The 27,612-nt window shown below is 37.0% G+C and overlaps 1 protein-coding gene across 3 annotated transcripts; it reads left to right on the top strand.

Moving 5' to 3' along the window:
• Positions 1-2,266: 2,266 nt before the first annotated feature.
• On the top strand, positions 2,267-27,239 carry DYNC2I1 (dynein 2 intermediate chain 1). Of its 3 annotated transcripts, none has more exons than XM_015853056.3 (24): positions 2,267-2,426; positions 3,408-3,461; positions 4,822-5,245; positions 5,695-5,744; positions 6,369-6,692; positions 7,612-7,673; positions 8,614-8,671; positions 11,054-11,131; positions 12,302-12,497; positions 13,622-13,724; positions 15,571-15,700; positions 16,207-16,318; positions 16,686-16,780; positions 17,080-17,209; positions 18,080-18,252; positions 18,790-18,952; positions 20,427-20,540; positions 20,960-21,021; positions 21,728-21,779; positions 22,328-22,388; positions 22,636-22,732; positions 23,935-24,066; positions 25,498-25,721; positions 26,807-27,239. In XM_015853056.3, the coding sequence occupies exons 1-24, from the start codon at positions 2,412-2,414 to the stop codon at positions 26,976-26,978; spliced, it is 3,081 nt and encodes a 1,026-aa protein (XP_015708542.1). In that variant the 5' UTR covers positions 2,267-2,411; the 3' UTR covers positions 26,979-27,239. The 3 variants fall into 3 exon arrangements, 2 of the variants coding, with proteins under 2 accessions (XP_015708542.1, XP_015708541.1); XM_015853055.3 differs by having other exon boundaries at positions 5,692-5,744; XR_014943648.1 differs by lacking the exon at positions 20,960-21,021 and having other exon boundaries at positions 5,692-5,744.
• The last annotated feature ends 373 nt before the right edge of the window (positions 27,240-27,612 follow it).

The following is a 27,612-nucleotide window of genomic DNA, read 5'->3' as shown; positions in this document are numbered from 1 at the left end:
TGTGGGTTGGTTGGTATAGGTCTTGGGCTTAAGTGCTCCATTCAACTTCTCTGTCTAGTTTCACAATATCAGAAACAGAATATACCTGTTCCACAAACCAAAAGGAAAAAAAGTGATTGAATTAGCATGACATTTTGCCAACCGACTCTGTACCATATGTTGCATCTCGTTCTCCCATCCTTTATGTCTCAGTGAGTATTGTGCAAATGAGCTGGATATAGAACTCATCGAGGGGCACCCTGTACAGTCAGTAACACACATCTGAAAAAGCTGAATCTTGTAGTAGCATTTGCTATGACAAACATAATTGTAGGCATGACAGCATTGATCTTGGGCAGCCTAATGAATTAGTCAATACAGAACTCTGATGATTCAGAAGTAAAGGCGTACAGTGCCAATCAAGTAGGCAAACAAAAGCAGGATCTTCTAAGATTAATCCGAACGCGTTTATCTGTAGCATCAATGGAAAGCTCTGATGATAAAGAGGTTACTGCTGACTTCTCAAAGCTTCTGTAGATAACTGATCTGGCTCCACACAGCATTGGGATGAAGAAAATGGGTGGTATGAAATTAGTATACTATGATTATAATAGGAGCAATAGAATCTCATTAAGATACAAACTCTGCTGCTGGAGGATAATTTAAAATCACTTATTCTATTAGAGCGTTTGATACCGTGTTCTTGATAAACAAAAAAGCCAATGGCACACTGGGGTGTATTAAAAAGAGCGTGTCCAGCAGGTCGAAGGAGGTGATCCTCCCCCTCTACTCTGCCCTGGTGAGGCCTCATCTGGAATGTTGTGTCCAGTTCTGGGCTCCCCAGTACAAAAAAACCAGGGATCTCTCGGAAAGAGTTCAACAGAGAGCCACAAAGATGATGAAGGGCCTGGAGCATCTCTCCCATGAAGAAAGGCTGAGTGAACTGGGTCTGTTTAGCCTTGAGAAAAGAAGGCTGAGAGGGGACCTGATCCAGGTCTATAAATATCTGAGGTGGGGGGGGGGGCAAAGTGGCGAGGCCAGACTCTTTTCAGCAGTGTGTGGAGACAGGACAAGGAGAAATGGCTGGAAACTGGAGCATAGGAAGTTCCACACGGATATGCACAAGAACTTCTTTATGGTGAGGGTGATGGAGCACTGGAACAGGCTGCCCAGAGGGTTGTGGAGTCTCCTCCTCTGGAGATATTCAGGACCCTCCTGGATGCCTATCTGTGCGACCTGGTGTCAGCTACTTGAAGGTAGTTTTTGTCCTTCAGGCTCTATATGGAGGACATCACCTCTGTGGAATATCCTTTACTAAGCAAATGCCTACTTCCATGCACTTATAACACCATCACCACCTTGGCTGAAAAGCTTTTTGAGTTAATTCAAGTTGGCTTGCAAGAACATTCCTACTTGTTCAGGAAAGATATAAAATGCTTATGGATCATTGCTTGGCCAAAGACTGCTAAATTATTCATATGAGTGTTTATAAATAGTTTAGCATCCATAGATACTCATATTTAGCGTAGGTCTTAAGTTTTAAGGGGGGAGATTTAGATTAGCTGTCAGGGAATTATTTCACTGTGAGGGCAGTGAGGTGCTGGCACGGCTGCCCAGAGGAGCTGTGGATGCCCCATCACTGGAGGCATTCAAGGCCAGGTTGGATGGGGTCCTGTGCAGCCTGATGTAGTGGTTGGCAACCCTGCCCACTATAGTGGGTTGGAACAGGATGGTCTTTGAAGTCCCTTCTAACCCAATGACCTGTACATGTTTGTCAAGAGACTATTTAAGTCCAAGGGTTACATTTCATAACTGAAGTCAGCGCTGCAATTCCTCTACAACTAAATCCCGTGGGGATTTATTTTATTGTTGTTTTTTAATGCATAGAAATTAAAAATACCCGGTTAGTGCCCGCAGGATCTTCCAGCAGAGCTCTGAGGCGGAACAGCAGGTTACAACGTTATAAACACGCTGTGAGAACAGCTCCCTGCCCGCAGGCCCGCAGCTCCCTGACTGCGTGGGACAGAGAGCTCTGGTGCTTGGGGGAATGTTATCCGCGTTTTTATAGGTCTATTTTATACGTGACGTGTAGCGTATCAACCTCAGCGTTTCTCTTCAGTAACCGCGGATAACTTCACTAAAAGAGAATGATCTGCGCTCAGGAATGGTTTCACGGTTATCAGCCAACAGAACAGCGTGGAGCAGCATAATGCTGGCCCCTCTGACCGCATGAGGAAACCCGGGGCAGGCAGTAACGCCTCCCACCCTTCTAAGCTCCGCCATCCCCGCTCCCACAACCCTGCGCGGCGCTACGAGCCGGGCCCGCAGCCGCAGCTCGCCGCCCGTTGCTAGGCAGGCCCGGACGCGGCCGCCGCGCCTTGATGCCCTCCCGGAGGCGGCCCGTGGTGTAAGGGGGGACGTGCTGCCCCGCTATGGAGGGCGATAAGGTGAGGGGTCGAGCTGCGGGAGTCGGGAGAGCCGTCACAAGGCCCGGCTGGTTCTGCTCGGCCTGGCCCAGCCCCGAGTGTCTGAGGTGCCCCCGCTCCGAGGCTCCCTGAACCGCTCCTATGGCTCCCGGTTCTGCTGGCTCCAGTGTTGGTTCACTGGAGAGATGGCTTTAATTCTAGGAGAGCTCTCAAGTAGGCAAATGGTGTTGGAAATGAGAGGGAAGTGGTGAGCTGGCTGTGGTGTGGAACGTGTCGTGTGAGTGGTAAAGCAGCTAAGGGAGCCACTGAAAGCAGAGGGAAAAAAAAGATGTGCTACTGTTCTCAAGTATCTAAAGAGGTTAGGTGGAAAAAATAGAGCCAAAGTCTTCACTGAAGTGATCAGTGAGAGAAGACAACAACCATAAATATCATTGAGGGAAATTATGACATGGTGTAAAGCAAACATTTTCACATGGGAGCGCTCAAACCCTGGAACTGGGTTCCCCATGCGATCTCCAACCTCAGAGATATTAAAAATTAAGTCTCTGACCTGGACTTTGAAGGTAGAAGCAGGAGGTTAACATTAATACACTGATTACTTCCCAAAGATGTGCGGCCCAACTGTGTTTACTCACTTGGTCTGTAATACTATTGAATGGCTATCATTGAAAGAACAAAGAATTTTGAGCTTCCTTAAAGGACCCTAAAGGTCTGTCATCATAAGCACTGTCAATGAGGCTTTATAGAAGCACCTGGTTATCCAGTAGAAGTATGTGATTCAAGCCTTCTCCAAGTCTAGTCAAATAAGATATACTGCAAGTACCTGAAAAGAAAGTACCTTAACACATGTACATTAAGACTAAATCAAATTAGTGTTTATATAACAAAATATAGCATTACTTGACGTCTATATCTTGATCCTTGCCTTTGAAAAGTTATTATTTTTAAGTGATTAACTTCTCACTGAAATTGATTACTGTCTTGTTATCTTTTCTGTTCTAGAGAAGAACCAAAGAAGATACTTGGAAATCAGAAGAACTTAGGAAACATCTTAGGGTAATTTCATTTCTATTAATTTTTATATTAAGTTTCCTTGTACAGGTGGCATCTATTGACACTCTAAACAGAGAGGTATGACTGCTTGTTCTACTTGGAACTCTGTGTTCTGGGATCTTTAGCTCCACGAGGTTTTTCTGCTGTGCTTTAAAACTGCATTGTTGAATACAAGCAGTACAGATCATTAATGCATAACTATTATCTTTCTTTCTACAATGGGCTATTCTGGAACCTGGATAGTCCAGCTATGTCCAGTGTCTGGCGCATTCAACCACTTCTAGCTATGCAAGTCATGTAATATTACCACTCAGATTTCATAATTAAGTAAATGGGAATAATAGCACTGGTGTGGGAATCACATTACACAGTGGGATCTGATTTGCCAACTACCCAAATCCGAGTTACGGTTTTTCTTTATACATACTTAATCAGTTTCCTACATCTACATTATATTAGTCATGTGCTCTTAAGCTGGTTAATCACTTTATTCGTTGGCCAAACAGTCATTCTTGCTGTGATCAGTAACACTATTCACATTCATCACGTATTTTTTTACAGGCTGTTTTCCAGTGCTCATCTTTCTTTTCTGTCTTGTGCAGATTCTCATTAGTTCTTTGATAATCAGTAGATACTCTCCTTGTTCATTACCTAACTTTCTGTCAATTGCATTCCAAAGCTTTCCATTAGTTCAGTGCCGGTGCTGTAGTAAATGCTTTGTACTTCCATGAAAGGTAAAGCTAACAAATATGGCTTGGAATGTTTTGGTCCCACCCGAAATAGAGTGATTGGGCTTTTATTACTGTGAAACAGATGGATAAAGTTTAATTCACTTTACTCACTGACTGTAATCAAAGAAAGTTCTGTTTGTTCTGCATTAAATAAATAGTCATAATCTTGGATGCATCTAAACCAGTGGGTGTTTGGTACATGCTTCAGGAGCGTTCAAATATAACTTCTTATAATGTTGAAAAGATACAGGGATAGTAGCATCCTCGTGGGATCTAAGCCAAAAATTTTCTTTCACAACTTTTTATGTTGTGTTCTGCTTTAGGATTTACTTGAACTGAGTCTTCTGTTCTAATGGCAGTTACAGGATGCCCAGTTATCCATCATTGCTCTTTATTTTTGTTATACATTTTACAAGATGGCACAGTTTCTCTACATGAGCTAAATGGTTTAAGACACTCTGATAATTTTGTGGCCCAACTCTAAACAGAATAACTTACAGTTCTACTGTATTTTTCTTACCAAAATCTTTTCACGCATATTGTGAAGTGCATCTTATAAATCTCACTTATGTTCTTTATGTTCTTTCTAACAGTTTTGTTTTTTGTTTTTTTTTTTTTTTTTGGTACATCAGGCATCACAGCCAGAGAGTCAAAATGAAGACAGAAAGCACAGAGAAAAGAAACTGCACAAAGAGAAGGCTGTTCATGAAATAGGCACTCATAAAGATGAACGCAAAGACAGAGGGAAGAGCAAGGAAAGGATGAGAGAGAGACTGAGGTCTGTTGAAAGAGATAGGGATAAAACAAGAGAGAAAGGAAAAGAGCACCACAGAGATCAAGACAGAGAGAGATATCAGGATAAGCTTAAGCAGTCAAGTTTAGAGAAGGAAAGATACAGTGTACCTAAAGACAGAGACAGGGAGAGCAATAGAGAACGTGATAAAACACATAAAAGACATGAGATAAAGCCAACAGATTTGCAAAATAACCTGAAATCATATGAAGGAAGAGATAAAGAACATCACAGAAGAAGAGAAAAAAGCAGGCAGCGTTTGGGTAAGTTGCTCTGTGTTGCTCTTTTACTTTGAAATATTTCAGTTATGTATCTTTACAGGATCCTATGGCATATATTTTATTTTATTTTTTAATTTTGATACCAGTTTCCCTTTCTTTGAAAAGATAATGAATTTCACTGTTTTTGTTATCAGTTGATTAGAATGGTAAGCACATTCCTGCACATATATTCTCTACTGCCTGATGCATTTGAATCCAAAATAGTACTTAGTAGCATGTGTAGTTACTCTTACTGTTACAAAAGGCTATTAAGAACAGAGGGATTCATCAGGAAAGTAGGAAGCTCTGTAGAAAGAATTTCAACTGAATCTTATTTTGGAAAATAATATGTTTTAGAAAGTCAGGGTCAATGAAATAATGTTCTCTACATGCAATTTTCTACAGTTAATTATGTACAAAGTTTGTGCACATTTTTACATGTTTTCTAGAAGAGGAGAAAACAAGAGGTGAAGAGCGAGAAAGAAGACATACAGGGAAGAAGGTAAGGGAAAGGAATGCAGTGTTTTGTGATGGAGTAAGATAAGATTGGAAAATAAGAAAGAAACTGGATCAGACCACACTTCCCAAGAAATTCAAGAGCTGCATATAAAGCAAGGTTTTCACAAGTGTTTTCTCATCTGTTATGCTTGGTTGTATAGATATTGGTAGGTATACAGCTTATTTTATGATAGATGATCTAGTAATTAAATAATTAAATTTGTATGTGAAGAATATAGTCAATAGACTACAGTAAACTATGCAACGCCTCTGAAGAAATATCAGAATCTGGAGTGTTTTGGTAATTCAAAACTTGCTTCTACATCATTGCTTATGAAAAAAAAAATTGTCAGAAGACCTATAATGGCAAAAATAGAGATAATTATAGAATCATAGAATGGCCTGGATTGAAAAGGACCATAATGATCATCTGGTTTCAACCCCCCCACCATATGCAGGGCTGCCAACCACCAGACCAGGCTGCCCAGAGCCACATCCAGCCTGGCCTTGGATGCCTCCAGGGATTAGCAAATCTGTATGTTTTTATCCATTTAAACAATGTATTCATAAGATAGAACAATTCTGTAGAGCTTTCTAGCTCATCAGTGTTATTTTTCCTATTTTGTAGGATAATCATATGAAAACCAGCATTGGCACGTTTTTAGCAGACGAAGTTGGAAGAGGTGAACATGGACACAAGTTACAAAAAGAAAAAGAATTGGATAAAGAAGAAAGAAGGAGATACAGGGAAAAAAAAGAACATGCCATTAGGCAAGAAAAAGACAGACTTTCTAAAGAGAGAAGTCATAAATCTTACGCAAAGGAAGAGGAAGAAAGACATAAGTCAGAGAGGTCTACAGAAGAATATTCCCATGGAGACAGAGGACAACTGGCAGAAGACAGGAAGAGAGTAAAAAGTGGAGAAATGGAAAGAAAGCAGCTTGATCTTAGGGTTAGCGTTTTTGTTTTTACACTTAAAAGCGTTACCTTATAACTTATAGTTAATTAAAAATATAAAAAAATATAATTACTGCTAAGGTCAACAATCAAAACAGTAGGATTGCATGCCAGCATTTTCTGAAGTTTGAGGCTAAGATGGTAGATTAAAATACTGTCTGCATTCAAGTGTTTGAACCCAGAGCTGAATTCTACCCATGAAATTTGAACTGGAAACTTATGTATATGTCAGAAACTTATTCTTTTATAAAATTCTTGATTACTGTGACCTTCAAAAGTCAAGAGCAGGCTGGAGATGCGTTAAAATGTAGTCACTTATTCAAGTAGCTGTTAATGAATATACTCAGCTATGCTGATGATTCTGTTTCAGAGTTACATTCCTTTTTCTGATGCATGTGGATAGATAAATAAAAAGGAACATTGTCTTGAACAACCTATTGAGTACATTTCCAGACTTTACATACCTTCCTAATATAGACTTATATAAATATATATATATATATATAATATTGACTGAAGAGTCAAGTTAAATATTGGGAAACCATTGTTAACTATTGTAGTAACTTTAAGGCATCCTTTAGATTAAAGTTTTTACTTGGCCAGAGTAAATTCTATAGGGGTTGTGTTAAGCAAAGGAGAAGGCTCAAGGTCCCTTTTCCTTTACTCTCCAAAGTATTTAATATATTCAGGATAAATTCATTTTATGTATGTAACATATATTTTGGTTTCTTTCTTCAACGTAGCTGTAAAGGGGAGAATATTCTGAAAATAGTTAGTAACCTTCTTACAAGCAATGACAAATGTGTTGTTGCAATTAATTTATCGTAAACCTGTTTTACTGTTAAATATCACTACTACTAATATAGGTATTTGTACATATTTCTGACACTTAAATATTGTGATTTCTTTTACAGAAGAGTGAACGCAGAACAGAGGAGGAAAATCAAGGAGAAGAAATGAGCCATGAGCTTGTAAGGTAAATTCAGAGACTCAAAATGAAGGTATATTATATGGCTTCTACTCAGATGCAGTCACCACTAAAACATTAAGCATGAATTCTTGATCTCATAGTATCTAGTGTTTTGTCTCCAGTTTAATTTAATTAAAAATGCGTATATTTATGTTGTTTGGTTCTTCTTTTCTGCACCATCGTAGTGGGAGAAATTTTGCTGTCCTTGCAGACTACAGATATATTACTGTAGGCACTTAGCTCAGTAGACAAACATGCTGTTGTTTTACCACCTGAAATTCACTATGTAGTCGTGTGGACAAATGTAAGGTTTAAGAAAACACTACCCTATTTTTACTGTTGCTTCTTCATCTTTGTCAGTCCAACCACCAGTATATATGAATAATTTCTTCTTTCTTAAGAAGAACTCAGAACAATCTTGAAGTCTGATACTCAGTTTCTGAACTAATCACAGAAATTGTTAAGGAGCAGAAGTGGTTCTTGATTTTCTCCCTTATTGTATTGTCCTCATAAAGAAACCCTCAGAATGAAACACCAGATTTGAATGTCAGACTATGATTTACATAGATTAGCACACATTACACCAATATTATCTTGAAGCCTGGTTGACCGTCGGTATTAATAAAATGAATATGTATGGGTTTCAATTTTTTCCCATCTTTTAGATATTTTGCATTGATGGTATTACTGTCATTACATCTGGATGAGATTTTTTTGCAATTCTTGGCTGACTAATCTCTTTGTGGTTTCACTTTTACTTTATATCAAAAAAGACATCTATAAAAGTGTTTGTAGAAATATTCCTGTTTATATTGGAAAGTCTCAGGGTTGTTTTTTTTTTATTTGCAGGAAGAAACAGTGATTTTTTTTCTTAGAAAAAACCTCAAAACTCAACAGTGCTTTCTTCTGAGCTAACTGTTAAAATTCGTGTTCGGTTTTTCAACAGGACTGGAAAAGATAAAGGAAAAATCAGTGAAAAAGAGAAAAGAGACGCAAGTCAAGAGGTAAAAATACTTAATTTTGATCATAGAATATTGTGTTTTCTCTTGGATTAATAACAACTACAATGTGTATTTCAATACAGTGTAATTTTACCATTCCGAGCTGATCTTTATGTATATTCCTTGATCTTCAGATATCTATCACAATCTCTTTTCAGATGTAGCATCAGAAAGTGGCTTTATTCTGTATAAATTTGCCAAGCATTAAAGGCAGCCATATATTAATCTTTTATCAGTATCTTCTACACTTGAAAAAGCAATTCTCAGTAGGTGGGAAGACTTCAGGCATACGTAAGGTAAAATAAACTACATTTATCTATAGTTACTCTAAACAGCTGACACAGGCAAAGAAAATGCAGTGTAAGCCAAATGAAATGCAGCTAGCAATGTACTTTTATGTTACTTATAACACTTGCCACAAGAAAGAAACAAAGTATTTTTGTAAACATGCAGGGTGTTCATTCTTTCATTTATTTGTTTTAAATTGAAAGGTGCAGACAGACCTGGGTTTTCAGCAAATATAGTATGCAAGCTCCATAAACTTGGGATTACTTGAAACCATCTGCACAGATACAGCATAATCTTATCATAAAAGGCTTTAAAATACTTTATAATATTTTGAACTATTTGTAACCATCCTCCAAAACCCAAATTCTTTTTTGGTGTTTGTTTTGTTGGTTTGTTTTGTTTTGTATGATTGGGGTTCTGATGTGAGAAAATGTGGTAGTACTGGTTGAAGACGCTTTTTTGTATTCTCCTGTTTTGGGCAGGCATTTCTTTTTCATACATTTCTCTAATGTATCTTTCAAAGACGTTTTAACTTCTATTAAAACCTGTTTTCATGTTACAAATACATCTGTTTCAAGACTGTTCTAAGACCCCTGTTATCTGTTATTCTCTTATTCTAACTTCCTATACATTACTGTTATTCTTGCTTTAGGACTTAAGTTTATCTTAAATACTTTTTTAGGTTTTCTTCTAATGAGTTTATAGGAAGCATCTCTGTTCTTTCTCTGACCTTCCTTTTGTGACCCTTAGAATCCAAACTCTTCATTCCTCCCACCATCTGAGCATCTGCTGCTTTGTTTCAATTTGCATTCACTTTTCTTTAGTATGGATGGCCAAAGCTGAACTCAGTATTGAATGCAAATTGTCATCAGTGCCTTGCATAATACTGTCCAGGACATACTTATGTGTTCCTGAAAGAAGCTTTCCAACATTTTTTTTAATATGCACAGTTCTTTTCACTGTGGTAGAGAGTCATGCTGGATTAACTAATACATTCAAACTATTCTCTTCCATTGTTTCCAACAGCTGAGGTTCCAGGTTGCAGCTGGCATTGCACTAATCATTAAGGCCCAGATTTAGCTTACCTTTAGGTATGAGTTTGTGGTGAGGACATAAACTTCCCTGAATTACCTCTGTAATTTGTGGGGAAAAATAAGTAGTTTAATTGTTCTAGGTTTGGTCTTCTGCATTAATTTCTCTGTCTTCACTGGCAATAGAAGGCAAAATAAGATGGGGTAATTAAGCCAAATTCCGTGGGGAAATTTGGCCCAGTTTTGTCCACGTTGTTCCAAATGGACAGCCTAAGTAACATAATCTGTTCTTGATCCCAAGATTAGTCTGGAAAATAACTGAAAGTGGCAGCCAGAAATACAAGTACTCTGGTTCTAGTTGTACCAGTTTGATGACTGAAAAACAAGGCATCTGTATAAGCTGTCTAAGCTTTATAATGTCTGTAATACTTTTGAGAAGAAAGTACTACATTCTTTGTAAAATAGGTAGCTAGCAATCCATGCTGTAGTTGCAGTTGATAGAAATGGGGTTGTAGGCATTGAGCTAGACAAACTGCTGAGATGGATTTCATCAGTTTCCAATCCCTGGTCCTGTTGCAGAGGGTTTGTAGGGGATTCCTAGACTGAAGACTGTTACCTGAGACAGGAAGCTCTTGAACAGTCATGAAAGGATCAAATGTGTGACTAAGGATTGGATGGGTTGATGTGTGTTGGTTAAGCTTTTGGTTTGTTTTTTATTATATTGGGGTTATTACCATGTTAATGATTTTAAACGAGTTCACTACGTTAAAGGCAGCTTCTCTGAAGTTATTTCAGGGATTCTGTAAATCTTATTGCATGTAAGTATAGTAGGGAATTGAATGTTAACAAAGTTTTTTGAATGTAAGACTTATTTTCTCATTGCATGTACCTCATTTCCTGATTCCTACATCTGCATTATTTTATCAACAAATAGGGTTCTGAAGCACAATTTCGGTATAGAGATATTTTTATGTAATCCCCTTAAAAAACAATTTGTTTTATTTTGTCATTAAAAATATGATTTTGGTAGTAGTATGTAACAATTTCACTTGCTGTTTTTGTTTAGGAAGTTAAAGATACACACATCTATAATTCAGACCCAGAACTGGGTAACTTTTCAGCAGATTATGAAGATGATTTTGAAGTAAGTAAAAACATAAAATTGTCCTTTTGAAGTAATTCTTTAGTGTCAAAATATTGGTTAACTTTATTAACAGAAATGAAAACTAAAAGATGTTGAATGGTTTTTACTTTTACTTTTTGGTGGCCTTAACTTGGCTATCAAAGTAAGTAACTAAAATGTTATGTTGAAACTCTCTACTTCATATTTACTCGGATACCACTGGTGATTGGGAGCCAACTTTCTCTTTTGTTGAAGTCTTCATAAGATGCCTTTTATGTCTGGCTGGCTTTCAATTATTTAAATGGGTTTCTGTGAAAAATTCTGTACTTCTTAAATTATAGCAGCAAATTAACAATTTAATGAAGAAAAAATGGCCTCATTATTTTCTATTGCAAAAATGCCTTGGAAAAAGTATTGACATATAGCAGTCCTTTCACTTATTTGTTTCATTGGACTCTCCTATTTTTATATCTCTTTCATATAGTTTAAAGTTAAGATAAAGATACTGAACCAAATGGGCTTTCATTGCTAGCTGAACAAAGTACATTGTCATCATTCAGCCTGGAGAAGAGGAGGCTCAGGGGAGACCATATAGCTCTCTATAACTTCCTGCAGGGAGGTTGTAGTGAGCTGGGGGTTGGCCTCTTCTCTCGTGTAATCAGTGATAGAACTAGAGGGAATGGTTTTAAGCTGAGCCAGGGGAGATTCAGGCTGAACATTAGGAAGTATTACTTCTTGGAAAGGGTAGTCAGGCATTGGAATGCACTGCCCAGGGAGGTGATGGAGTCACCGACCATGGGAGTGTTCAAGAAACGTTTGGATGTGGTATTGAGGAATATGATTTAGCCTGGAAGTATTGGTAATGGTTGGACTAGATGATCTTCTAGGTCTTTTCCAACCTTGATAATTCTGTGATTCTGTGATCTTTGTTCAGCTAAAGTAGGATTTTTTTTCCATTGAGGTTAGGTCTGATTTCTGGCATTGAAGTATCCACTATATTAGCCCTTTGCATTTAGTGGAGATAAGCAAGCAGTAGTTATGTTTAAGTTCCATTCAGTCAGAGGATTTGTAGCCGTATGAATGGGAGTTTTGTTTTTATTAGGAATGCATTTCCTGATTTGTTAAGACAATCTTGAAAATACATCTGTAATCCATGTTTATTAGTTACTGAAAGCACTGTTACTTCTAAAGGATTATGAAGATGATTTTGATGATTACGATGAAGACAAAAGTGAAGAAGGAGATACAAGAGACAAACAAAGAGAGATTCATTTTTCCAAAACATCAGAAATTGAAGAAATTCAAAGAGCGATTAATGCAGAAAATGACAGAATCTGTGCTTCACTGCCACAGAAAATCAAAAATGAAAAACAGGAACCAGTCATGGGTATGTAAGTAGGGACCAGTCTTTTTATGTTAAATGCATGAGTAACCCATACAGCTTATGAGTAAACAGGCCGTTTCTTCCAGAAGTCTACCAAAAGGCAGAAATCTGGTCTTTCAGATGAGTCACTTAGCTTTGTGGGTAAGTGCTGTAAGTTCTCATATTGCTAAGGAGTGATTCAGAGGCGTTACTAATCATTGAAAATGTGAAGTATAAAAACGTACAGACTAACATTTAATATGGCTTATTTTGGGTAAGAGAAGGACGAGGAGGTCTGGATTTTGAAATATGTTAGAACAGTTTGGGTCTTTTGGTGACATGAATTGGCTTTCTTTCAATCAAGGTTGTAGTCACTGCTCTGATAGGGAGGGAGTGAAAAAAGCATATACTGCTTACATGTGTAGTTTTGTTGCTTTAAAAAAAAGCCAACAGAATTCGGTGTTTAGGTTATTCATCCACTGGCATCAATTATGCTTCTGTTAATGCGTCTTCTGGTTGCTGCAGAGACAAATTCTTCTGTAGAGGTGTAGCAGGCACCTGGTGTATTGTGTGTGTGTGTTTCTTCACTAGGAGAGTGGTTAGGCCCTGGAACAGGCTGCCCAGGGAGGTTGTGGATGCCCCGTCCTTGGAGGTGTTCAAGACCAGGTTGGACGGGGCCATGGGCAACCTGATCTAGTAAAGGTGTATGTTTGGTGGCCCTGCTAGGCAGGGGGTTGGAACTACATGATCCTTGAGGTCCCTTCCAACCCGGGTCATTCTGTGATTCTGTGTGAATTCAATGTGACTTGAAATAGATTGTTTCAGTGTATACAGGGTAAGAGAGGACCAGCTAATGAAAGAAGAAAGGAAGAGGCACTTTCTGCATCAGTCTTCTAAAGTGAAAATTACAGTGTTCACTTGTATTGATTGACTAGTAATGGGCCATAATTAGGGGAAAAGGCTGGTCAATTACTGAAGTTAAAAAGCTTATTATACCAGCAATGTGCTAGAGGTTGTGTTATATGACTTCTAGTAACTTTTTAGTAGGTTTGTGGTAAGAAATCTGTCACTTTTATACTTTAGGCTTCATGTTTTAGTGTCATGTGAATTGGGACTTACAAGACTAAAAGCATTTTTTAATATTACAGAAACGCAATGCCCTCCTGAGAGAAACTCCTTTTGTGGAATATTCATGGATTTCGAAACAGCAAATCGAAGACAAAGTAGCCAAATTATGGCTAGTAAGCAGAAGTAAGTGAGTTTTAAATCAAATGTCAACATGTAAAGTGTCTTTTTTTTCATAATACTTGAAATATCTGAAGTTTAGAAACTTGTGACCTTTAGAGTCAAATATAACTTTGTAACCTAAAAGCAATTAGTTCTTAAGTAGGCTTTTGCTGTATGTTATTTTACAATGGAAATTTACCTTTGTATCAGTGTGTGTAGTGTTTTGTTACACAATGAGTTGACAGCATTGTCATTTCTCTATATAATTCTTCAGTCTCTTATTTAACTACAGGCTTAAAACACAAGAGAGCAAGCCTCGGGGCTCTGTTATTTCTTGAAATATTCAATATGCTACGTGGTAAATGCTATTTCCAAAGTAGTGTATTCCCCTTTTGGGATAACATCAGGTGGTGTAAAAATGTGTTTTTACTGATTTTTTTTAAAATGATCTAGATTTGAGACTTCTAAGACAACTCTGCTAAAAAAACCACAGCAATGCTTATTTCCTGTGGAACTTGTCAGTAGCACCAGGATTTATCTGAGGCACTGTATATCTCTCTAATTTGCTTTTAAATCAACTGGATACGTGAATCTTAAGAACATGCAGTTTTAATGTTAATACTGGATTCTGTTGCTTTTTCTGCTCATCAGGGGTTAATTTTCACAGAAGGAAAATTTTATTGTCTAACCTAACTCATTTTGCTTAAATTTATATGCCCAAATTTCACGTGAGTTCATTGGCTGCACATTCTCAATATACAGTGGAGAGATTAGGAAATTCAGGTAGGCCTCTGTCTGAAGAATCACCTGAATTATTTGTTACTCTCTTCTGATTATGAAGGGAATTTGAGCAAGCAGTTCAGATAAATAACTTCAGACAACTGAAATCCAGTAGAGTGAATCTCCTCATCAGTGTCTGATTTAAATGCCTTCCATACAAATATATATAGCACCACTCTTGGGAGTCCATATAAATAGCTATGCATATAACCTTCTTTACATGCTTAAAATGTATGTAGCCTGTGAAGATAACTAGAATTTTCTCGGAAGCTGAAAAGGTTTCTGAAATTTAATACTGTGATAATACGTTACTACCAATAAGTAGACTGACAGCATCCCATATATGAGCTGCAGTACTTTGGACTTGTATGTGTAATGATGAGGCTAGTTCACATCATGTAAGAATTTTCTGAATGTGTCATTTAAGATTTCTAATAAGGAAGCTATTTTCATGAGTTTGAAATATGTCTCAGTAATCTGTTCCCACAGTGGTTCTGAAGAGGTGATGTATTAGGAAGCAGAAGTAAAAATAATATGGACAAGAAAATGCAATAGCTAAAATACATCAGCAAAAGGGAAATGTGAAAATGCTCCATATGCATAAAAAAAATACAACTGAAAACACTGGAAGAGCAATTCTATCCTATGTTACTCTAGTCTTTTTCTGTTTTAAAGACTATCTTACTGAGAAGAAATTAAAACTAAAATATACATCTGGAACATGGCTTAAGTATGTATGGTAGAGGCCCATAACTGCTTGAGTTGAATTTGTACTAAGTATATTAAAGAAATCTGAAAGTGGAAAAAGGGAAAAGACAACAAAATGTTCCCATTGCAAAGCAATCTGTATTGTAGCATTAATGTGTAATTCAGGCAGTAAACTTCTGAAATGTAAATGTTTTAACAATTTTATGACATCAAAATAGATGGATTGTTGTATCCATTGTGACAAAGATTGATTTTTCATTGGCCACATATCTACACAAGTGAAGCAGTAGGATTTCACACAGATCAATGGATTTTTAAATAGGAGCTGATGCAGAAATATCTTGGTCTTAACTAATTTTGTGTTTCTCTTTTGAAATGTAAGAAAACGGATTGCAGAGCTTCTCCCACTGATTGATCTGGACTTCTCAGTTAGTTTTTCTTTATTGGATTTGCCTCCCGTAAATGAATATGACATGTATATTAGGAACTATGGTAAAATGAACACTAAGCAGGTGAGTAACTAATGGTGTAATATTTTAATCCTGAAAATGTCTTTTCCTGTTTTGGAAAATAATTTCCCTTACAAAATGAAGTTATTAAAGCTAATAAGATAGCTCAATAATAAATTGTTACTTTTCATGTCTAGACTTTTATTGCCATAAAGCAATAATATTAAAGCTTTAAGGCCAAATAGGCCATTTCCTATCTGCATTAGAAGAGATCTTTCTTCCTTCCCTGTTTTATAAAGGACTTTCTGTATGTTTTTGGCTCCCTGCCCCAGGTATTCTATACACATAATATGAAGTGTTCTGTATTTTTTCAGTAGGTCAAATACTCTTGGGCAAAATGTGTTTAAATGTGTGTATGGTTACACTTTTTGTGTTGATATGCTTAGATCTGAATTCAGGAACTGAAGAGATGGAGCACATCAATTTAAAAATGAATATTTCTATGCAGTTATGTTCTGTGTTGTCATTCTTTGCTGTGTTACCCATCCCACTTGGTCTTTATACTTCAGGCCTATGTTCAGTGTAATGAGGACAATCTTGACAGAGACGTTCAGACTGAGGAGGTTGAGACACTGGAGAAATGGACACAGCATCCAGGGGAAAGTGCCCTTGTATCTGGAGGTGAATAATGTTTTAATGTTAGTCAGTTATATGTATACACAAGTAATCTTTCTGTATTGAATCCTCATAACATCAGAACTTGTAATGTGTTGATAGAAACCTGCTGTAGGCACTATGAGTTACCTGATGGAGAGTGGAGAATATGTGGCAGAAATAGTTTCTTCCTCCTGGACTGTTGGCAGTGGATGTGATTCCCCAATGGAACATGTTATTCAGTACTATAGTTACTGCTGAAAAGAAGCTGATTCCTGTCTCTCCTTGTGTTTAAAACTTATGTTGTTCTTATGGTTTCTCTTAATTGATTTCCTTTTGAGTCAAGCTTCACATTTCTTTTTGTTGTTTTGTTGGGTTGTTTTTATTTTCCTAGGTCCCATTAATGGCCAGGAGATGTCAGCAAATGGAGCTCAAGCACCCAAAATCGATTCACTAAGATTAGCAAATTTCCTTCGATCAGCAGGCCAGGTACATTCTTAATATCCTTTATGAGTTGTGTGCATAAATATACAATGTGGCAGATCACTCACACTACTTATTCTGTCTAATCTAAATAATTTACCTAAATAATGCTTCCTATCAGTGAGATTCATCTCTCTGTAAAGGCATGGAATTAGATCTGTGCTAAGGTGTATTTGCAAAAGTAGAAAATTAATGTGAGAATTAGCAAAGATTTATTAAATTAATCTGCTTTTTTAAAGCTACAGTAGGAAAACTGAAAGATAAGATGACCCTTTTACTTCTATAAATGTAATTATGTTTGAAAGGTGATTGCTGTTTTGCTAGAGGAAGATCAAGCTGCAGCGCAACCCGGATGGAAACTAAGATCTCAACAAACCAGTCTGTCTATTAGTGATAGCTGTTTCCAGTTAAATACTAACCAACCATTCCTCCATGGTAAGGGAACTTTATTCTACAATTCGTAGTATACAGTTTGAACTCTTCCTTCTGCAAAATACCATTCTGTTTATCTTAACTGAGGTACAAACAGCATATCTCAGGATATAGATGATGTAATGCTAACTTTTCTTTAATTGTTCCAATCTTGCTGTAACTTGGTACAGAATGGCTTCGCATGGGTTACATCCTAGCTGCTGCAGAGCCAAAAGTATGGCCATTGATTAGCATGTCATGGTGTCCTTGTTCTATCTTCTTGCATCTGTTACTGAAGAACCATCTCACAGGGTGTCGTTTCACATAGGCTCTTCAGACTGAAAGTAGGGCCAAAGTAATAAATAAAGCAAAGTCATTGAATGGGGAAAATATAGCCTGATATATTTCAAGTGCTCTGTATCTTCCCCACATAAACTGGTAAAAATTCAAATAAAAAAAGAAATGAAAAATGAAATATCTGGAATTGCATGAGGAAGACCTACTATAACCCCAAAAATGTATGTATCCTAACATGATCTTGTGAGATGAACCAGAAGCCTGGCCTGTGCTGTTTCCTGTTTGAGGCTCAGCTTAATTTTCAGTGTATATACTGACATCAGTTCTCTTTCACTGGCTTGCTTATGCCCAGAATGATTGTACTATTAATTTCCTAAATCTATTCCTTTTTGCTTTCTATTTCCTTCTCTTGGATTTCTTCTCTGATCCCTCCTCTTTTCTTGAATATCATTAAAATCAATCCACTCTTAACAGAAATATTCTTCGTAATTGTGTGGTAGCTTACTTAGCTGTTGTTATGGCAGCCAGGTATTTCATCTGCAGTGATTTTTTTGTTGTTGTTTCTTTCTTTCTCAATGTTTTATCCCAACATTTTAGACCGGAAAATATCCTGCCTATATGTCTCTCAAGTTCAGAGGCAGGCACTGCTTTCTGTTCATGGATTACCTGATAAGGCAGGTGTTGCTTTACTGGACAGAAAGAGCATCATATGTGTTTGGAACATCTGGCAGCCCTCCAGTCCTCAGAAAGTTTTAATATGTGACTCTGAGGTATGTTTTAATATCACTGTATGGTTGAATAGATGACACTATTGTGTATATTCTGTGTTGCTGGTATTTTTGTTTTGTTTTTTGTCTGGTTGCAAGATATGCCATCTTCTTAAAAAAAAAAAAAAAAACCACATTTGGACCTAGCAAGCAAGCAATATTCTATTTAATACTAGAATTTAGTGATGATCTTTGTTTTGTTGTTGCTTTTGTAATGTTGGTTCCATTTAATGGTTTAAAAAGGTGAACACAAGTAGAACAGCTGGATCAGATGTCAGGACATCTCTTTCCTCCTCTCTGTGAAACAGTTGAATTACTTCCTTCAGCATTGTGGCAGGGCCTGACACAGATTACACAACTGTCTTTACAAGTGAGGGCCTACTAAAGGTTTTGTGTTCTACTGATGAATAGTCCTTCTGCAGCACACACCTGTAATCTGTCTGTTTTGGGTTTACATGCCCAAGAGAAACATATTTCAGGCTTGTCAAATCATTGATCTTTTTCCTTATATCAATGATGTATATTTTTCCTACTTAACAGGTCTTATGTTGCTGCTTTAGTCCCAGTAAAACAACGTTAGTTTTTGCTGGAACAGTAGATGGCTCTTTGTTGGTGTGGGATCTTCGAGAAGACACAAGAATGCACCCTCATGTCACATTCAGTGGAACTGACTGGACATTTAGGGTTCCAACATTTTCCACTGGTTAGTATAAATGTACTCTGATAAATCACTTTGTGGGCAGTGGAACAATTCCACTACAATTCTGCTGGCACTGTTTCTCGGTAGTCTTGTGTAGCCACTGCAGAGGTTATGTTTAGTCTGTTGAGGGGTTGGCACGATACTTTGCTGTGCTCCTCCAGCAGAAACTTCAATGTATTAGATAGAACATTGTAGCCATTTGTTCCATTGATTAAAAGTAGCTTAGTGTTACCCACATACTGGAAAGCCAGAAGACAGTTTACTTTCTAGAAGTGTTTGTGTGTGATATTTCATGCTCTTGTGTTTTCTTGTCATTGTGTTTTTCCATTTTTCTACACCTCTGATCCTTTAGTGTATGAACAAATAATGCAGGTTATTGTAAACTTCTTCATAATCTATAGGTGACAAATTCAGAAGCGACAGAAGTTTATTATGGCATATGAATAATATTTGTAGACCCAATCCTACTTAATTAATTCTGCATTTGAATTAGTTCATGAGATCCTCACAGTCTATGAATCTGATGGAAATTAATGGATCTTTATGCCTGCCTGTTACCATTGTTTTTCAGTGCAAAATTAAATAGAGTAGCAAGTTATTACTTTTCCTGAAGTATTCAATGTATGTAGTTGTATGTTGAGAAACTGGGGATGAAATATATACTGCAGCATTTTGACCTTTGATTCATCTCAGTCTCATTTGTAATTTGTTGCCATTTTACTTTGTGCTGTGTTGTACCCTCGAGTCAAAAAATTACACACAACAATTTTTTGTTAATGGATGCAAAATTAGTCTGTCTATTTATTTTTCCTTTTCATGTGAGCAAGAACTACAGTACAACAAAAGTACCAAACTTAGTTTGTTCACTAACTTATCTAATTGCAGTAGCCATGTTAAAGTAGACATGAATTGATTGTTAATAGACTTTTGATTTCTCTTAGTGGGATGAAGATGTTTGGACTTGCATTGCACAGTGGGCTGGTAGTCGAACATATGGTGAACTGTTTATTTAAGGATAACTACTGTCAATTAAATAATACTTTGGAAAAGCCATTTTCCTTCAATTTTGTCTTTCCTTTTTTGTAAGCAGTGATTTATGTTTTCCTCTGTTGCTTATGGAGGTTAAAAGTAACATAATTCTCTTCGTGGTGGCTCCAAAATGGAAGATTTTAATTAAATGTGTGATAAAGCAACATAAATGCTGCAGCAGCAATTTGGAAAATTAGAAGTGAAAACAAATGATGAAACATTAATGTCTCCTAGCAGTGTGTTGTTAATTTAGAGAACTGTTTGCAGTGTTGTATTTTTACTTTCTAAGAGTAACTTCTAAAGTCTTTTTAAAAATGACTCACTGTGCAGTTCATTATTGTGCATATATTTGTAATCATCTTTCTACTATAAGCTGTAAAGTTGTTACAGTTTTGTTGTTTTTATTGAAAACAGTGTAGCGTTTACTTTGAATTATTCTTATTTACAGATGGTATTTTAAATTCAGTCAACCATACCTCTCCTATAGTAGCAGTGGAACCTGTCTCAACTCCTCTCTATGCTGATCAGAATTATGGGCTCACCAGCCTCTCTCATCAGGAAGGTATGTGAACTGCTCTGCAAGGAATCAGTACATCTGAGTCTTTAGGTATCCAGTAAAATAAATACATCCCAGCCAAATTCTAGGGGTTTCTTTAATTGCATTCTGCCTTCTAAGTTCTTTTTAGTATCAGTTACATACAACATTAACATTTATTTTCTGTTCTGACAGCTCTTAAAATGTGTGACTATAATTGGTGCATTTTCCTGCACCTTTTGCCTAAATGGCCAGCCTTCATAATAAACTTTTACCCTCATGTCCCCAAATTCTCAGGCAGTGTGATAGAGGAGACATTATTAATTCCATTGCAAGAATACAGAAGTTTTAGAGAATGCATTAATCCAGGAAATGTTTCAAATCCATTAATATCATTTAGGATGAAGGTGATTGTATGAATATGAATTGTTAATATTCTTCCATAGAAATGTCAGGCCCTCCATTTCAGATAGCTTCAATGGATGAAAATGGAATCCTCAATACGTGGGTGAGTAATATGTGTATGAAAAGGTAGAATATGGCATCAGAATAATAAAAAAACAGCAATGCAAATTTTGCATTTCTGATGAGAATTTCCTCTCTGCAAAATACAGCAGTGCTCGCCATTCTGCTAGAATTCTCCTCAAAGCGTTTGACCAGACTCCTTAACTCTAGGCAAAACTATTAACAGGAAGATCACAAAGCATGCAATCAGTAGTTCTACTTCACAGGAGTACGTTCAGTTATTTCTATCAGTTGAACGATGGACCCTGGCCCTCATTCATACACGTACTTTATTTTGTTTGAATCACAGTGGTTTCAGAGTGTACTGAATGTATGGGAGAAGTCATGTTTGTAATTTATATGACTTAAAAGTTGAAGAGGCAAAATGTAGAAATCTATGGATAAGATTATCCTGCTGATTTTTTGGTTCCCAGTTACACCAACATGGTGGTAGCTACCATTCTAAGTAAGTATAGGAAGATATTTCCCATTTTCTGCCTTCCATTTGGAAATTTCTGATGGGCATGAGGAACTATTTTTAGCATTACAAGTATTGACAGGGAGTAGAGAGTCTGCCTGTAATCATTGTAAGATTAGAGTTAACTCCAAAAGAATGTTTAGATAGGCATGTCATACATTATTACAACCATTAAAAGAACTTTAAGGTTTGGTAAATATTTATTTTTTAATGTTGAATGTTGACTTTTCAGGTAGTTGTAGAATTACAGAAAGTGGATTTAGCTGGTTCGCAAACTGATTTAGGTGAGTACTGTATATTAGATAAAGTAGAGATAAAGCTTTTAAGATTGTGAAGTTTCTGAGGAGGAGGAATGGTCTGTGCTGACAGCAAATAATCCAGGAGAAAGCAACATTGCTGACAAAAAGAATTCTGAATAGGGCGTACCTTTGCTATTTTGGGTAAGTTAGCTATGGAGATGGGCTGAACACAACATTAATTCTGCTGGCATTCATTTTCTTTTCGTTTGCAAAAAAATTTGAGTTTGAAGAATTTTGGTCATTACTAACAAGTAACATGGGATACTTTCTTGTAACAATTCTTACTGTCTCATTACTGTAATTAGTTGCAAGGGATCCAAGTCAAAGGTTAGAACTTTTTAGATTTTAATTTGGAAATAAATTGTTGTAAAGGATGTAAAATTCTTACATATTAACATATTAGAAAGTACATCTACAATAAACAATTTTATTATGAATTAAACTTTTATTCAGTAGTTTTGGTTTTATTTTGATGCACTTTCTTAATACAAAATGCATGAATCAGTTTAAATAATTCATTTCTATAATTTTAGGCTTAATTCCTGGAGGGAAAGTGAAGTTAGTACATAGCTCTACCATGGAGTTGAATAAAAGGTAAGAAATTGGGGGCTTTTGGATTTTACATATGCATCTCATAAAGCTAATTTTTCCTATACTTTGTTGAATTACTCTAAGGGATATTTCACAGTATTTACATTATTTTTTACATTTTTCTTATGAATAGAATTCCTAGAGCTGTCCATGCACGTTTGGGTCGAATGTTTCTGTAATATACTTGCATTGCTTTAGGAGAAAGCTTTCACTATTCTCTTGTCATCTTTTACCTTTTTGTTTTTCCCAGTCTTTTCCCAAAGGATGTGCTCCTGAGGATGCCCCAGATGCTGATGGTTAAATTTCTGCCATCTGATCCAAATCATTTCATTGTTGGAACAAATGTTGTGAGTAATATACCAAAATTCACTTCGTTGTCAGTTTTGGTTTTGAGTGTGGACCCATTCACTTGGATTTTTATCATGAGTCTGTATATAAAATTTGTAACTTGAGAATATTATCAAAATATGCTTACTTCTCATAACTATTAATAGCCTATCATAGAATCAGGTTGGAAAAGACCTACGAGATCATCTAGTCCAACTGTCCTCCCATTACCATAGCTACAGAAAACCACTAAACCATTTCTCAGAGCTCCTCATCCAGATGCCTTTTGAACACTGCCAGGGATGGCGACTCCACCATCTCCCTGGACAGGCTATTCCAGTGCCTGACCACTCTCTGAGAGAAAAAGTTCCTTCTTATGTCCAATCTAAACCTCTTCTGGTACAACCTGCGACCATTTCCTTGGTTCTGTTTGTTGCTTGGGAGAAGAGGCCAAGCCCCTCCTCATCACAACCTCCCTTCAGGAAGTTGTAGAGTGCAGTGAGATCTCCCCTGAGCCTCCAGGAAGTTGTAGAGTGCAGTGAGATCTCCCCTGAGCCTCCTCCAGGCTAAACAATCCCTGCTCTCTGAGCCGCTCCTCATAAGACTTGTGCTCCAGACCCCTTACCATTTTCGTTGCCCTTCTCTATATGTGTTCCAGGGTCTCAGTGTCTTTATTGTAGTGAGGAGCCCAAAACTGAACACAGTACACAAGATGCGGCCTCACCAGAGCTGAGTACAGGGGGATAATTACCTCTCTGCACCTTCTGGTCGCACTATTTCTTATGCAGGCCAGGATGCCATTGGCCTTGTTGGCCACCTGGGCACACTGTTGGCTCATGTTCAGCTGAGCATTGACCAACACCCCCAGGTCCCTTTCCTCTTCACAGTCATACAGCCACTCAGCCCCAAGCCTATAGAGCTGCATAGGGTTATTGTGGCCAAAGTGCAGAACCTGGTACTTGGCCTTGTTGAATCTCATCCCATTAACCTCAGCTCAGTGATCCAGCCTATCCAGATCCCTCTGAAGGGCCTGCCTACCCTCAGACAGATTGACACTACCTCCCAATTTGGTGTCATCTACAAACTTACTGAGGGTACAAAGGTACCTTTAAAGGTAGCTGTTCTGTGAAGTAATTATATAAATGTAAACTTTTGAATTACTGATGTTATCTTGTATATGACTAATAGTGCAATTAATTTCTGCTTTGTTATGTTTTTGCAGGGTCTGGTAGGCCATGGTACAAGACATGATTTAAAAGTTCTTCCAAAGCTATTCAGACCCCAGGAGAGTGGGATGAGATCGATAAACATCAGTGCAATTGATTTCTTCCCTTTTGGAAAGTCACTCTTTTTGGTATGAAAACATTTTTATTTAATGCAAGTTTATTTTTAATTACCTATCAAGGGAAATTTTCCAGTGTGACAAATTAAACTGGACGTGTTAATTGATTTACCTGGTAATTCCAACTGCAAAGAAGGGTATCAAACAAATATCGTGTCCCAAAGTTATAAATTTGCTTATGTACAGGATAGAGCATCTGGGGCTCACAGAAACAAATGTCAGTCTCATGGATGCCTTTGGCTTTCTAACTTATTCTGGTGTTACTGAAATTCAGCGTTAGTAGGAGGTCTTATGCAGTGATGAAGCGTAAGCTGTTGCTCACTCTTATTTGTATGCATTTCAGTCACATAATCATTCTGGAAATAAGATACCTGTGAAAGAAATGTCTGTGGAGCATCCGTGGGCATTCCTTGCCATTCTTTCCAATTCATGATTTTGGAGCTGGCCTGCTAACAACCCCTTCCTCTTGCGGTATGCCTGGCAGCATATGAATCCTGCATGTGGTCAGGTGACTTTAGACCTGGCTCTGCAGTTCCTATGGACACATAGCATTTTACTCATCTCCCTTGTGATAGTTATTCAGTGTAAATTGACTCTAGCTCCATATCTACTTTCTATCTACTTATCCCTGCATATAGTTGTACTTGATCCTCTCTTAAATAATGCATATTGCTAAATATGCTATAATTTACATGACTTCATTGGGATTGCTTGAGGTATAAAATGAACATGTTTGGCTAAAGTGTCCGTATCTTGTGTCACTATGAGCAGTCCAGAGCTTTCATGTTTATCTGTGGAAGTTTCTTCCTTTTTCACACGTGTATGTATATAGAGTGATACTGATCTGGAGTTTGTATTTGAAGAATCCTTTTGACTACGAGTACAATTTGCAGGGTCATCTTTAAAAGTCATTGTGATTTGAAAATCCTGGAGTCTTCCTAAAGTGATGAAGGCCACCGTAAAGCAAAATGGAATCAGTATTTCTGCCTGCCTTTGTATTTTGCTGTTCATTATGAATCAGTTTAATAATCATTATCCTGTTAAGCACAGTCTGTTTTACTGAAATCTGTTTCTGCTTTTACAGTTCACCTGTGTCACTAAGTAGCCTTCTGAATTGTTCTCAAGGCTCAGACCTCACCCTGGGTCAGACATCTGTCACATTGTGCTGATCATAGTATTAGTGAAATTGGTTGTTTGAGAACTTTTCTAAATGGGAAACTGGAGCTTCATCCCAAGATCAGTGGATTTGGTTACTCTGGTATACTCATTGCAGACTTACTGCTTTTGAACTCAAGGTCACATTAAAAGTTAAAATCTGGATAGTCTATACAGTGAAATGTGATGAATATGTGCCACCCAATTCAGATAGCTCATTTTATTTATGTGCCTGGAACTGATGTGATTTTTAACCTGCTTGTTTTCTTCTTTTTTACTATGGCATAGGTTGGCTGTTCAGATGGAAGCATTAGATTACACCAGATGACATCAGAGTATCCCCTCATGCAGTGGAATGGCAGCACAAATGGCCAGCCAGTTATTGCCCTGCAATGGGCTTTAACCAGACCTGCCGTGTTTTTTGTCCTCGATGCATCATCTAATATTTACATCTGGGATCTTCTGGAAAATGACTTGTTTCCTGTGGCAAAGCAAACTATTCCATCAGAGAAGTAAGTACATTACACTGTTCTATTTTTATCAAAATATTAAATTTCTTATGATCTACATTTCGTTTAGAGTTTGAGTGGAGATCTCTTTGCTTAACATTAAATCTTCATTACGATTTGATTTTCTAATTGTATTTTTAAACTACTTGAAATTTAGAAAGAGAAACTACATCTAGTGTAATTTTAGTCTGTGCTTATTTACATATTATTTTATACAGTCTGACACAGAAGTCATGTTAGTATAAATCAAAATCAGAAATAACCTTATCACTGGGACAGCAGTTTTTCAGAATGTGGAAAAGTTGTTTATATGTGGAGGATAATGTTACCCCACTGAAAACAGTGGACTGCTTGAGAACAATGTTAATTTTCTGAATCAGGATCAGCCTCAGAAATACACATATGGAGAATATTTTAGATTTGTGCGTATATTAAGTTATTAACTATAAAAATACATATTGTGCTTATTGTTACAAACAATATTTTTGGCTAGCATACATTCACCAAGACTAAAACCAGGGCAGTCTCACAGTGCTATTCCTATAGAGAGTTTGCGCTCAAAGGATGCCTTGGTATCCTGTAGATTGATCCATAATCAATTCAATTTAGCCTTTCTGAATTACAGTCTTGAGGATTCTTTTTCTTTTCTGCTGGGAACACTCCTGGGAAGATCTCTCTTCCTTAAGCTATTTTGGTGAATATCCTTCTAACCTTCCAGCTATAGAGAACGAAGTGCTGCTAGTTTGGGAAGGAATAAATGTATTTTTTTAAAGCAGTTTTACTCTGTGGTTTAGAAAATTCTACTAATGAAAGTATCCAGTTCATTTTTGCAAGCTGGAGATAATTTTAAGTTATGATTGGAAACTGATGATGGAATCCATGAACAGGGGAAATATTTCCTTTTAGATTTACATTAAGTGATTGCTTCTGGTGGAAGGTTGGAGAACATGCTGGGACCTGAACTAGGGAGGAATTTTACACTGTGATAAAGAGGAGATACCAGAAATAGTTTAGATAAATATAAATAACTTGCTAAACCATTTTATCTCAATTAACCATACCAACCTCTTCCCCTCTTTTGATTTCAGTGTTATAACTATGGCTTTGCTTGGGGAACCAGAAAAACCAAATGGATTGTTAGGCATTGTGCTGGCCAACAACTCTGGAGAGATCGACGTTCACTGTGTGAAGAAGAAATGGGCATTACCTCAGCCTGAGGAATCTGAACAACTAAATCGGATCCTGTTGAGGTCGTGTTAGAAGCAGAAAAGTTTGGTGCAAAATATTTATGATTTTTTTATTGTATTAAAAAGATTCATAGCATAATTTTGTATATTACTTGTACATATTTTAAATAAAATCTGTGCATTATTTTAGTTGAAAATATATATTTTATCCTAAAAAATGAAAGAATCAAGTTTTGCTTATTATGCTAAAAAGATGGTCTGTATTTCTGTGTGGAAAGAATTCTAGATTTGTATATTTTCCAAAAATTCCTAAAATATATTCCTATAAATTACACCCCTGTTTTCCATTGTTCCATTCAGAAGTGAATGTTTGCAATCCTTCATTTGGCAGACATAAAATTTTCCCTTTGTCTAAACAACCTGAATATGTTGCAGCTTTTACCTCTGGTCTTTTACACTCTTAGTGCCTGGTAAAGCTTTCTGATGCCTACCTGAAAACATCATGCAAACAAATTCACACTTACAGCGTTACTGCTGATTTCATCACGGAACCTTTGCAAAATGAATACCTGGAAGCTGAAGCTGTCCTGATACATACACTGAGTCAAACCCTAAATATTATGTACTTGGGACATGAAATTCTAATTCCTTTGGGATATCCAGTGTAAATTATCCTGTTTGATTCTGTAAATCATATTGAAAGCTTT

This window comes from Coturnix japonica, chromosome 2 (genome assembly GCF_054131305.1).
Source record: "Coturnix japonica strain WE chromosome 2, WE-NBRP24, whole genome shotgun sequence".
NCBI classification, from domain to species: domain Eukaryota; kingdom Metazoa; phylum Chordata; class Aves; order Galliformes; family Phasianidae; genus Coturnix; species Coturnix japonica.
This window is presented reverse-complemented; position numbering and strand designations above follow the sequence as displayed.